Source organism: Prionailurus viverrinus, chromosome D1, assembly GCF_022837055.1.
Source record: "Prionailurus viverrinus isolate Anna chromosome D1, UM_Priviv_1.0, whole genome shotgun sequence".
In the NCBI taxonomy this organism is placed as follows: domain Eukaryota; kingdom Metazoa; phylum Chordata; class Mammalia; order Carnivora; family Felidae; genus Prionailurus; species Prionailurus viverrinus.
The window spans coordinates 77,848,928-77,863,323 of NC_062570.1; the positions used below are offsets into that span (position 1 = coordinate 77,848,928).

A 14,396-nucleotide genomic window follows, 5' to 3' on the forward strand; every position below is an offset into this window, starting at 1 on the left:
TCTAATGGAAAGTAGTGGTATCTCGTGATTTCAATTCTCATTTCCCTGATAAATGATGACGTTACACATCCTTTCTTGGGCTTGTTGGCCATTCATATATCTTCTTCTGTAAACTATCTGTTCAAATCTTTGTGTATTTTTAAAAGTCAAGGTCTGAATGTGAGACCCTTGTCAGCTGTTTTCATTGCAAATATTTTCTCCCAGTCTGTGACTTTACTTTTCATTTACTTAAAAATATCTTAACATATTTTAAATTCTATTATGTTTGGTAAAAACTTCCAAAGTTTTTCTCAGAAAAACCCCCCAAAACTAAAAGCAAAACTAAAAACAAAGAAAATGACTAAATGAGAGTGAACAGTGACATTATTTATCCCATTACTGTAGAAGGGAGTGTCTACTCCTTGGTGAAACTGACTGAGAAATTCAGACATTGAAATTTTGATTTTTTCCTGGCCATGTAAGACTGTCATCTTTTGTCGTTTTTACTAGTGTTCTCATAAATTGTATTCTCTTTCTATGTGCAAATATCCATTTCCTTAAATTTTTTTCTGCATAACTAGTTGTTTCTCTGTGATTTCTATGTGCCTGGTCTTCAAGGAACAGTCTTAAAGCTTGGTGTTTCACTGTACATCCTTAAGGACCACTGCAAGTATTTACAAATATTTCTGTGTCTGATTAATCCATCTGCTACTTTAAACTAGAAAAATAGGAAAGTTTTACATGCCTGTTTTTGTTTATTTTGAAGCTATAGTTTAAACATAGGAATATGTAGACCACAGAGGCTGGGAATATGAAACGCACTCCAAGCAATCTTATCCAGATGTGGTTACGTATAACTGGGGATTTTCCAAATTAACTTCCATTTACTAAATTGAAACTTACATCTAGAATATTAAAATGCAATAGAAGCTCAACATTCGTTGAAGATTGAGACAAACATATTTTTCAAGAAGGAGTATTTTACCAGTGTCTTAAGAAATTGCTGGTAGTTGACTTTTATTGCTTTTATTATTTTATGGTTGCTGGCTTCAAGGTTACACAGCACTTACTAGCCAGCCTTTTGTGTACTTAGCCAGTTGTATGTCTTTAGTACCTTTTGCTGATAATTAACAGGATCTACCTGATAACATTAAAGATATGAGTACACAGTATTTGGCACAAAGAAATCAAGATATGCTAGCTACTGTTTAATTGCTGTGGTTTTGTTTAAATTTAGGACTTCTGTAGGGTCCACTCAGTAAGTAAGTTTTACAGTTTGTTGATTATCTACATCCTTAACATTGAGGGTTAATGTAGTTTTTAATGTGAAATCGAAGTCTCAAGAGCAATTGGACTTTTTCTTGCTTAGAAATTCACAGCATTGAATGGCTTGTGGTATTACAACTCCATGAATTATATTGATTTTCATTCTCTTACAATATATATTCTAGAAATGTCTATGATATTGGATTCCCCCCCCCACACACACACACACACCCCACCCTGCTGTCTCACCACTGATCTAGTAGCTGAGACGGGAGCTGGAGCCAGCAATCTCAGAAGTGCTGCCCTCTCTAGCACACTAAGTAGTGTGCATATTGGTCAGTGGCTGGTCTGTTGATGATATTCAAAAATGGCCAAGGAGGAGTACGAGAAGAAAGAAATACATAAAGAGGACTACAGATGTGTGATACAAATTATGTATAATGAGAGGAAGATGCTATTGACACCCCCTACTATGTGGCATAATAATATAGGTGAACAACTCTCTTCCTAGAGAAAGGACTCTAAAGTGTCTTCTTACAAATAATTAAAAAAAATTTTTAATGTTTATTTAGTTTTGACAGAGAGAGACAGAGTATGAGTGGGGGAGGGGCAGAGAGAGAGGGAGACACAGAATCTGAAGCAGGCTCCAGGCTCTGAGCTGTCAGCACAGAGCCTGACACGGGGCTCGAACTCACAGACCATGAGATCATGACCTGAGCCGAAGTCGGATGCTCAACTGACTGAACCACCCAGGTGCCCCAAAATTAGTTTACATTTAATGAATTGAAATTACATGGAGAAAACTGTTTTTACGAAAAGTTTATAATATATGAAAATTTATTTTAATATTGTAGTATTATGAAAAAGGAAAGAAAATGTATATTAAAATTAATGATTTACTATACTAAAAAATTCAGTCAGTGCTTAGAGAAAACCAGAAATAAATACACCAAATAGTTACTAAGATAACAAGGAAATAGCAATGATTATAAAAATACCTATTCATTACTTTCAGCGTTGCCCACATTTTATTTGTTTGTTTATTTATTTATTTATTTATTTATTTATTTATTTATTTATGTTATTTTTTTTAAATTTATTTTGAGAGAGAGAGAGAGAGAGAGAGAGAGAGAGAGCAAGAAGGGGCAAAGACAGTGAGAGAGAGAATCCCAAGCAGCCTCTGCACAATTAGTACCGAACCCAATGCGGGGCTTGAACTCATGAACTGTGAGACCATGACCTGAGCTAAAACTGAGTTGGCTGCTTAACTGACTGAGCCACCCAGGCACCCCAGGTGTTATCCATATTTTAATAAAAAGCAAACAATTTAGCACGTGATGGAAATATTTAATAAAGCTATTCTATAATTTTAGTCGGTAGAATGTTAATTTTATCTTTTTGTAATCAATCCTTTGGTGGCTTATTAATCTTTTAACATGTTTAAAATCAAGTTTAAAAAATATTAAATATTGAGTCAGTATGTTTCACGACCAGCTGCTGGTATTGATCCCATTGGTTTTTTTGTTTTTCAAATATTTTTTTAAAGTTTATTTATCGAGTAGGGGGAGGGACAGAGAAGAGAGAGAGAGGATCAGTTCTGCATATTGTCAATGCAGAGCCCAATGCGGGGCTCCGACTCACAAACTGGGAAATCATGACCTGAGCTGAAACCAAGAGTCAGACACTTAACCAACTGAGCCACCCAGGCACCCTGATCTCATTGGCTTTTATATCATGAAGATATCATATGATTTTGGAAAGCTGCAAACTAACTTGATATTAGATGTATTAATTACAGAAGGCTTTTTAGCACTCATCTAAGTAACTTTTTAACCGTGCACTCTTAATAGCTTTTGAATATATGGTATCTAGTTAATTCATGACCCTATGGCCAACTTATTCTTTAGGCACAGTAAGTACAGTGCCTTCTAGGACCCAGGATACTTTTTGAAGCCCATGGAAATGTTTTAATTTTAATTTCTTTTAAAATCAAAATTAAAGAAACAAAAAAAAACCACCCCATAAGTATAATAGTGTGTGTGTGTATGAATATATATATTCATTTATTTCTTTTTAAATTGATAAAAACAATTTAATGGAGAAAGGAGCACACAGAAAGCAAATAGGCCAGACAGAACCCATGAAAGTCATAATGTGGACCTTCTTGGCCCCTTAGTGTATAACTCTTTCCTTTCCCTTAATGATTCTGTAATGAACTGAGGAAAAACATCTGAGAATAACAGTAACTTGTGGACCTCATGAAAGATTCCAAGAAAATCAAAGTGCTAAGATGAAAAATTTCAGCCCAGGAGAAAAATACAGTTTAAAATACACTTTATGCAGTGACCAACATCCATCTTGTGTCTGTTTGCTCTAAGCAACAGCAGTATTAACTCATCTATGCAGAGTAGGTTCTCAGGTTATGGAGCAGGGATTTTTCATCCAGTAGTCACCACTGCTTAGGGCTCTAGCTTATTTTATGAAAACAACAGGTTCAGCAAAACTTTCCATGACAGGAACTAAAACCTTTAATTGATAATTTTATTAGGTTATTTATCATTTCATTATAGTATAAAATACACACAGTACTTGCCTTTTTGTGGCATTATTTGGTTTTCTTTGAAATATTATTGATTTTCCCAGATGTTTTTCGGTATTTGCCTTGCTGTCTTAAAAATAATGGTCACCGTAACTGAAGATTGAAGACAGCTTAGCATTTAACTGAATGAGCTCCCCTTTCCTTCCCCCAGTATTTTGGGAGGCTGTGCAATATTGTCTGCTATTAGGTGAACCTTCTATACCATACAGTATAATTGTAGTAATTTTAGTAGTAATTTTCTTCTCCTGATATATATGGGCATACTTAACTGATTACATATTTTACTTTACATTTCCCTTTTTCTCATGTTTTCCTTCATTATTTTTTTCTCTCTCCTTTCTTCCTTAATTCAGTTCCACTTAATGTTACAGTATAAAGAACTTAGGGAAATTTACTTTGAAGTCTCTTTTATTCCCCTTTCCTTTATTCTTCATTGTTTTCTTCCTATATTTGTTCTTCTTTCCTTCTTGCCAGCTTCTCCCACCCTGCAACTGTAAATATCACACACACACACACACACACACACACACACACCTGAGTAATCATACTGAAGATTTGTGTCTTTGTGTGTCTGTTTTTTGGAAATCTTTTCTTTACTCTGGCAGGATTTGCTAACTTTCTGTTGGTTGTTTCACAGTCTGCAAAGCGATACAATTTGTTCCTGAAGCGACGTCTTTTGGTAAAAAAGTGCTGAATGCTGCTGCTTACGCTTTGGATGGCTGCAGTAGTAGCCCCAGTCCTTTTTATTCCAGTGTATACTATTGATTTGTGGGGACTTTGTCACTGATTCCCAGTCTCCAGGCAATTGAGATTTTAGAATGGTGATTCTTAATTCTGTTTGGATCTGATTAAAGCTGTAGATGCTCTTTCTAAAAAAATGTATATGTGTGTCTATCTATATACATATAATATATATATTATCTATATTTGCTGTGTATACATATATATTACATATATGTAATGTATATATTTGATATATAATATATTTTTATATTTGCATATAAACACACATATATATTACATACATATACACACATATACAGACAATTTACCTACAGTTTTAGAACTTATGAACTCCTAGTGGGAATCCTGGACTATGAACCTCAGAATAACTACCTCATTCAAAGAAAATCCACCCAGATGTTCACCCATGATACACTGGAATTTCTAAGAGCAAATCAAATATAAACACAGACACATACACACATGGCAAAATGTTATCTTTATGTCATGCCTTGAGCAAAACAAAAGAATGATGTTTTTTAATAGCCTTCAGTTATATGTAACAGAGTTATCAAGTTTTTCTCCCCTCATTTGCTTCAATCAGTTTTTTGTTAACAGTACTAAGACAGGTACGTCTTGGTGATCTAGAAGGTTACCAGTGATTTCTCCATCTGTTTTAAAATGTTTATTTATTTTTGAGAGGGAGAGAGAGTGGGGTAGGGGTGGAGAGGGTGGGAGAAAGAATTTAGGAAGTGGGCTCTGAGCTGACAGCAGAGAGCCTGATGTGGGGCTCAAACTCATGAACCATGAGATCATGACCTGAGCTGAAGTTGGATATTTAACCGACTGATCCACCCAGGCAAGCCAATTTCTCCATATTTTTAAGCAATTTACTCTTTATATTAGGACACAGCATAATGAGAGAAGTTTGGGTTTTCCTAGGTAGCATCTGGCTTTCAGAAGTATATATACCCATTTTGACTGAACACTGAGAAAACTAATTGTTTTGGGGGTTACTTTGTTTACTAAGAGTCAAATACTCTGCGTGTGATTTTTTGTTGACTTCAATGTGCATGACTTCTGTCATCAGAACTTCTCTTTGTGGACTTAGATTTAGCTTGCCCAAACAATAAAAACACTTGTAAATGTATATTGTTTTAAAAATAATCTCTCCCAGGGGCACCTGGATGCCACAGTGGATGGAACATGCAACCCTTGATCTCTGGGCTGTGAGCCTACTTAAAAAACCATGCAAATTTTGGCTGTCACAGATTTTGCTTTGAGAGCAAAGGGATTATTAGGATTTTTACCTCTAATTTTTTGCTTTGATTATATTTAGTCTAATTAGTCTTTTATTTCCTGCCCCAAGTCCATGAGTTTTGGTGAATTTCATAAACTATGTTAATATTATGATGATTTATAAGAGCTCAAATGACTTTTTTTAAATTTTGTTTCCTTTTTCTTTTTGTAGTGAGTTGTAAATCAAGGGGCAACAAGAAAATAGTTTGAGTTTTCTCAGGTTCTTTTACTTTGTTTTAGGCAAAAGGAGATGATTATGCATCTTTTGGTTAGATGCAGAGAACTCAGACATAGTATTTGAATTACTATTTTCTATATTTACTCTCTAGACTCCCTGGATGTGTTTTGTTTTTTTGCTCATTTTCCCACTCATTTCTTTCTGTGCATTAGGAGCTGCTTCTTCCTGAAACATATCAGCTATGCCTTCACATAGATAAAATACAATTCTATTTTTCATAGAACACACTTCAAACGTGAGATTTTTGTCTTATTATACATGACTGTTGTACATCCATTCTTTTTTAGGGGAAGTCTCCCTGGCTTGAGTTGGGTGAAAAACAGCATAGAATACCATAACAGAAACTCATAAACTAACACGAGTAGCAGTTACAAAAACTAGAAACATCCCATTCTCCATTCACAGGTTAGCTGAAGCAATTGGAAAGTTGCCAGTGTTAAGTTATAACTGCGTCACAGGGTTAGAGAGATCACTAACATCCACTATATCATCTGTTTGCGTCAGTCTAAGTATTAGATATATCTGGGCTATTTGAAATATTACGTATTACACATTACATATAAACTCTGAGGAAGGCCACATCAGTCAAACGTGAAATCTCTTCCTCTAAAGCTCTCTAGTGTTTTTGTAGTTCTGAAAGGACAGGAATTAATGAAATATACAACATGTGAATGCTGAATTTGTTAGTTTGACTATTCCACTGAGAGAATTGATAACATCCGATTTTAACCAAAGATGGACTCGGGCTCACGTAGGGATCAGAATTGAAAGGAGATCTGCATGAGCATTTACGTGCAGTAAACCCAGCTGGCAAGCTATCTGCTTTCTGATTTTTAACTGCACTTTGATTTTACTTTAACCCTTCAGAAGTTGAATTAGAAAGTAGCAATTTTATGAAAACAGAGAAGCATTAGTCATAAGTTAATTTTCTTAGAATGAGATTCATTAATTGGTCGGTAATTAATTCCACCCCAAAGCAGTGTGTGGACATGAATTATTTGTCCGACTCATTGGCATGTTATTTAATGAAGCTAACAAGTCAGTCTCCGAATATGCATTTTGGGATCCATGTATCCATGTGTTCATTTTATATATTGGTATAATTGCACCATTTTTGTTGTGTGTGCATGTAGTTAATGCTTACCTTCATCTTGAGCCCTCCTGGTATATGTATATATTTTCCCTATGGAAGTTCACTTTCCAAAATGAGCATAATCTTCTGTTGGTGAAAACTCTGGCTATTTGTCTTTACCCATCAATTCAGGATTGAAACAAATTAGACCAAATGTCAGCTAATTCGTTTCATGTTTTTGCCATTTGAAAATAAAACTGGAAAGTTGTGTCATTTCTGTCTCCTACAGTTTAAAAAAGATGAACAAAGCAAAGATTCTATCTTCTTCCGAGATGGGATTAGGCAAATTGATTTTGTGCTCTCCTATGTTGATGATTTAAAGAAAGAAGCAGACCCCAAGGCGGTAAGTACTTAAGGGAAGAGAAACTGGGAATCCTTAAAAGAAACACTTCCTGTAGTTCATCAGGGTTGTTCCCATTGAATTAAGCTGTAGAGGTCAGAGGCCTCTGAAGTGTTATTGAAAGCTAAGACTGAGGGAGAAGATTAGAAAACAGGCCTAATAATGGATTGGATTGGATGTGTAAAGTCAGTTTGTTTTTTGGGGTTTTTTTTTTTTTGGACATCTTGAACACTACCTTCTTTTTCTTCTCCCAAGTGACTGGGAGTATGTATATTGTTTACATAGCTCCACAATATTAAACGTGACCTCCAAAATTTGAGGTGTGTGTCTGAATACTTTGAAAATGTATGGCTAATCCAGGCCATCTGAAATGTCCTCCATATTGTGCTCTATTCCTTATCCTGTTTTCTTTTCATTATAACCCATCACTTTCTGAACTTGTGTATATGTTGTTTAACTTGTTTGCTGTGTGTCCAACACCCTAAATTAAGTTCATGAGACCAAGGACTTTGTCCTGTTCACTGCTGTGTACCCAAATGCCTAAAACAGTGTGGTTGCAGCATAGTGGATGCTCAAGAAATAATTATATTTGAAATAATGAATTAATACATTAATCCATATGTGTAAGTGTGTACACACACATTTACTAACATACTTACCTAGGAAATAAATGTCATATAAAATAAAAATAAAAGAACAACAGATATTATCCCCATAAAACCCTGTCCCTTTCTTCCACACTTTCCCTGGAAACCCTTCCATCAAGCCCCTGAAATTCGCTCATTTGTCATCATTTTCTTTTTCTCTGAATGTCCGCCTGTAACTGGGCTCTTCATTGAGTTCCCTGCGTTCTCCAAGTGTCCTCTCAGGTGATGGTTGCCTTTTTCTGGAGATGGGCAAATGCCTGCTCCGCCCTCCTTCTATCTCATTGTTGATTACAGGCAGCTCTCCCTACCTCATCCCTAAAATTCCTGAGCTTTTATTCTTCTCACATTAATTATTGCCCTGCTTTACTGCTGTCATTAATGTGTCCCTGGGTCTTCCTTTCATTTCTCAACAGTTTGAGCCCTTGGTTCATTATCATTCTCTTCACCAATACTCCTTAAATTATTGATTATTGCAATTCATACATCAATGACTATTTTATTTACAAATTTTTTTTTTAAATCTGTGTTTATTTTTGAGAGAGAGAGAGAGAGAGAGAGAGAGAGAGAGAGAAACAGAGCACGAGAAGGGGAGGGGCAGAGAAAGAGGGAGATGCAGATTCTGAAGCAGTTTCCAGGTTCTGAGCTGTCAGCACAGAGCCAACGTGGGGCTTGAACTCACAAAAGCAAGTTCATGACCTGAGCCGAAGTCAGACGCTTAGCTGACTGAGCCACCCAGGCACCCCAGTGACTATTCTAGCATCCTGGCTCTCTTCCTTGAACTTTCCATTTATCTTAGTTTCTTGCTCAGCCATTCACTTCCCTAGAACTTGTCATTATTGATAACTGCAAAAATATTTTTGAATGAATTAGAGTTTTTCCTAGAATGATGTGGTTCAGGTTCAACTATACCCCTCTCTTGTTTTTTTATGGCTGTGTCAATTAAGCTTGTTCAGATAAATGAGTAGATTGGAATAGAAAGATTATCGTTTATGCAGTTTTAATCTTTTTTAGACACCTGAGTTATATCCCCAAATTACAGTGATGTGTCATAAAAGTAGTGTTTAATGACCCATCACCTAGTAATCCTATTAGCTCTTCAGTTTTGGCAGTCATGTTACTTGCAAAAGCATTTGTTACTATAATGAAAAGAGTGGTTCACTTTCTCAGTTCTGATAAGAGATAACAGTAATTTGAATGCCTAAGTCCTTTTTTTTTTTTTTTTTTTTTTTTGGTTTTCTGGAAGTTTGCAGTCTGCCTCCCTCTGGTAATGTGAAAGAAGGGCAATTATGAAAGGAAAATCTGTACCACTGTCATAGGCCTGTGCTCATATGTGGCAAACTTTGGAAGTAGGGGAAAAACACCTTAAATTATCTTTTACTCTTTCTTGTAAACTTTAAGATATATCAAGGTAGACCTATCCATTTGAAGATAGGCATTCTATAATACCATAATAAAGTCTTTTAAAATTTCATTTACTATAAAATTCTTCAGACTTAGGTAATAATGAAAGCCAAAAAAAAAAAAAATTTCAACAATCAATGCATTCTCTTAAAGCCCACAAGCAATGATTGTTTTAACTTAATCTAATTTATTTAAATTAATTAATTTATTTTTTTTTCTAAGTGAAGCTATTCTTTTCTTCAGCATTAGAAAGTTATAATGAGGGGCATGTGGGTGGCTTAGACGGTTGAGCGGCCTACTTAGACGGTTGATTTCGGCTCAGGTCATGATCTCAATAGTTGTGAGATCAAGCCCTGTGTCGGACTCCACGCTGAGCATGGGGTCTGCTTGGGATTTCCCCTGCTCACACACACACTCTCTCTCTCCTCTCTCTCTCTCAAAAGATAAAATCAAAATAAAAACTCACAATGATACTTTGGCTTAAATTTGAATTAAATATATCCTTTCTTTTTAAGAGTGTTGATGTGTTTCTAATACTGAGTCTTTCCGACCAAGGGCATGACAGGTCTCTCTATTTATCTAGTTTTTTAACCTGTTATTTAGTAAAGTTCTATACATACTTTCAGATAGCAGTCCTGCACATTTCCTGGAAATTATTCCTAGATATTTTGGATTTTTATGGTTATATTGTGAATTTTAGTACAGACGAAAAGCAGGACATGGTGCTGAGATGGGAGTAATGTATAAAGGACTTTTATATACAAGCATGGGAGGGGCAGAGCACCATCTGGAATAACGAGTCTGTTTATCACGGGGCAAATAAAATGTTCTGCATAATTCTACCAATTTTTTTTTCCCCATAGGAAAGGAGAAAAGAATTTGAACAAAATCTCAGAAAAACAGGTCTTGAGTTGGAAATTGAAGACAAAAGGGTAAGTGTAGCTGTTAATTTGTACCAGAGTCTTGGTGTTTTAAGCAATTGTTTTCTTCTGTTACGGACTTTGACCAAATAGACTTTGTGTTTGAGAGCAATACAATAGTTTTTTTGGCTACTGTTGTCTGGATGGTAGGGCATATGGTCTTCCTGGTAAAGACGTAGGTCAAGGATATGAATATAAGACAATGAGCAGACGCTGAAAAAAATAGACATAATTCCATTCAGGATACAAAGAAAGTGAAGATACGGTTCTTGTTTCCTATCTCTCATTTTTTTAAATATGAAATTTATTGTCAAATTGGTTTCCATACAACACCCAGTGCACATCCCAACAGGTGCCCTCCTCAATGCCCATCACCCACTTTCCCCTCCCTCCCACCCCCCCATCAACCCTCAGTTTATTCTCATTTTTTAAGAGTCTCTTATGGTTTGGCTCCCTCCCTCTCTAACTTTTTTTTTTCCTTCCCCTCTCCCATGGTCTGGAGAGTGTTATGCTAAGTGAAATAAGTCATGCAGAGAAAGACAGATACCATATGTTTTCACTCTTATGTGGATCCTGAGAATCATATCTCTCATTTTGAAGGCTGTCCATAATCTGGCACTCTAACTAGTTAACCTGGCCATCATCTGCATACCCACTACTTAAGCCAAGACAACTTTCTTTGCTCATGAATATGGCAAATTCTTTTATTTATTTATTTTTAATGTCTTGCCATCTATTGGTTTTCTAGAATTTCCTTCAAAATGTTTTTTTTAATTTTTTAAGCTTATTATTATTATTATTATTATTTTGAGAAAGAGCAGGAGGGAGAACAAGAGAGTGTGCACAAGCAGGGGAAGGGTAGAGAGAGAGAGGGAGAGAGAGAATCCAAAACAGGCTCCACACTGTCAGCACAGAGCCCAATGTGGGGCCTGAACTCACAAACTGTGAGATCATGACTGGAGCTGAAGTTGGACGCTTAACCAACTGAGCCATCCAGGCACCCCCTGAATTTTATTGTTTTTTTTTTATTATTTATTTTTTTTTTAATTTTTTTTTTCAACGTTTATTTATTTTTGGGACAGAGAGAGACAGAGCATGAACGGGGGAGGGGCAGAGAGAGAGGGAGACACAGAGTCGGAAACAGGCTCCAGGCTCTGAGCCATCAGCCCAGAGCCCGACGCGGGGCTCGAACTCACAGACCGCGAGATCGCGACCTGGCTGAAGTCGGACGCTTAACCGACTGTGCCACCCAGGCGCCCCATGAATTTTATTGTTAAAAATATTCTTTGTTTGTCTCTATTACACACATGCGCGCGCACACACACACCATGTATATATACACATACATACACATATGTAAGTGTAATAATACAGATACACGTTTTGAGCATTTGTTCCTCTGAAAATTTTGCTGAAAAGTTTCAATAAATTGAAAGTGCTGTGACATCTGTGATTTGTTCGAGTTGTCATAAAACTTTGTGTCTTTACTCAGTTCGGTAACAAGTAAATCGGTATGCTTCCTGTTATCTTTGCCTTCTTTTTCTACAGAACTCTGAAGATGGAAAGACATATTTTGTCAAGATCCATGCCCCTTGGGAGGTCCTAGTTACTTATGCTGAAGTGTTGGGAATCAAGATGCCTATTAAGGAGAGCGATATTCCTCTGCCTGAGAATATACCATTCAGCTGTATGCTTGAGCCTCTGAAGCTCCCAAAGAATGTGAAGCACCCTCATCCTGAATATTTCACTGCCCAATTCACCAGACATCGGCAGGAACTCTTCCTCATTGAAGACAAATCAAACTTCTTTCCGTCCTCATCAAGAAACAGAATTGTAGGTAGAGAAGACCTTTGAGCACATCCCTTCAAGTGAGGCTTGTGTATCTGCACGTGCTAGTATACATCAATGCTATGTCTGCACCGGGTTTGTGCATACATTTTGATAAGTACTGGGTGCTATTGAGCAGGTTCAAAGGTCCACCTGGACTGCTTAAACCTGTTCACCTACCGACTTCTCAAACTGTTGTTTACACGTGAAAGGGTGACAGTGTGGGCACAGTCAAGACGGATGCTTTGTGCAATATCGGGAAAAGTTCTTAACGAAGAGCCAGGGCTTCGGTTTTATTGGTTCTTTGCAAAATGGTTTTATAATCTTAGAGTGGTTTTATAAATTCAGTGCATAGCAGGAGGAATATTGGTCATTCCAAATGGAAATGGAATTTTAAAATTTCTTTGTATATTGATAGCATTTGAGAAACCTCAAAACTTTTTCCTTTCATTTAAAACCATTTTCAATCATGGATAATATTTCCTCCCCATTTGTAGTCAATAAGACCTTTAAGTTTCCTATGAAGAGCCTCTCTGTAAAGAATCATGCTTTCTGAGTCACTGCTTCTTCATGTTAAGATAGGAATAAAGTCTAGGTTTGCCTAGAAAATTAAATGAGTTAAGGTATGAAAGGCTTCGATACCTGGAATATACTGGGTGCTCAGTAAGTGTTAGGTGTTATTATTATTATTGACCTGACTTGAGCGGGGGAAAAAAGTAATGTTCCTTTTTGCTCTGACCCTCCTCCCTGTTGCCTACTAGTGTGATCACAGGGTCTTAATGATCACTTACTGCCTTTCCCAACTTGAGACTTATTTCTTTTAGGTTCAGCACTCTTCAGTGACTAAGGATTTTGAAATCATCATTTTTTCTAGTTTCTCATTTTTTTTTTTAAATTCACGGACAGGAATATTACATACAATACAATGCCTAGAATTTGCATATAAAAATATGAACCTACAAACTAAAAATGTTCTCCCTTTTCTTCCCAGCAATAAAAACCCACCACCACCACCACAACTACAATCTAAGGGGCAATCTCTAAAAAGGGAGTAAAGAGCCTATGACATGGAATCAGAAGACCTGGTTTCAAGTCATAACTCTGCTGCTCTCTAAATAAAACAACCTCTCTTAAAACAGAGATAATGATGGTCAACACTGGCATTTCTGTCAAAACCAAATGAAAGAATGTGTGTGAAGCACTCTGCAAATTGTAAAGTACTTTAGATAGACTTACTACGTTAAAAAGTAGCTACCAAAAGGCCGGCGAACCAGACCAAATTAGGAACTAGATTAAGTATAGAAACACTAGTATCCATTTATTTTTACTGCTTCTGTGTAAAGAGTGCCAATACCTTAGATTAATTCAACATTAAAACACAACAATTTTAGTAATTTAATAATTTAAAATTTTATATTACATGGGGCGCCTGGGTGGCTCAGTCAGTTAAGCATATGACTCTTGATTTCAGCTCAAGTCACAATCTCATGGTTTATGGGATCAAAGCCCTGCATTAGGCTCTGTGTTGACAGCAAGGAGCCTACTTGGGATTCTCTCCCTTCCTCTCTCTGCCCTTCCCCTGCTCGCTCACTCTCTCTCTCTCTCTCTCTCTCTCTCAAAATAAAAAAGATAAACATTAAAAAATATTTATGTTACACTATCACTCTTGGCAAAAAGATGTACTAATTTAGGGTCCTAGTAACAACAGATGGAGTGCTCAGTGCTCCATAGCATTCTTGACACTAGTATTTACAAAGCTTTCTTTTTCTTTCTTTTGTAATTGTAGCATAACATGAATAGAGATAGGCCCACAAGTCATAAATGTACAGCACACTGAAACAACACAAAACAAACACGGCCATGTAACCACCACCCATATCAAGGAGAAGACTTTGCTAGCCCCCCAGAGACCCTGCTGCCTCCTTCCAATCACTATTCCATCATCCTCAGTAGAGGTGGGCTTTAACTTCCAACAGCAAAGATTACACTGTTTTTACACTTCACAAAAACGGAATCATGCCGTAT

The 14,396-nt window shown here is 36.5% G+C and overlaps 1 protein-coding gene across 2 annotated transcripts in view; it reads left to right on the forward strand.

The window, feature by feature from the left end:
* ANO5 (anoctamin 5) overlaps positions 1 to 14,396 on the forward strand; it is an 89,898-nt gene that overhangs the window by 19,992 nt on the left and 55,510 nt on the right. For both annotated transcript variants that reach the window (XM_047878391.1, XM_047878392.1), the window contains exons 4-6: positions 7,466 to 7,579; positions 10,488 to 10,556; positions 12,093 to 12,377. In XM_047878391.1, coding sequence (XP_047734347.1) covers positions 7,466 to 7,579; positions 10,488 to 10,556; positions 12,093 to 12,377 — 468 coding nt within the window. The remainder of the gene's footprint in view (positions 1 to 7,465; positions 7,580 to 10,487; positions 10,557 to 12,092; positions 12,378 to 14,396) is intronic.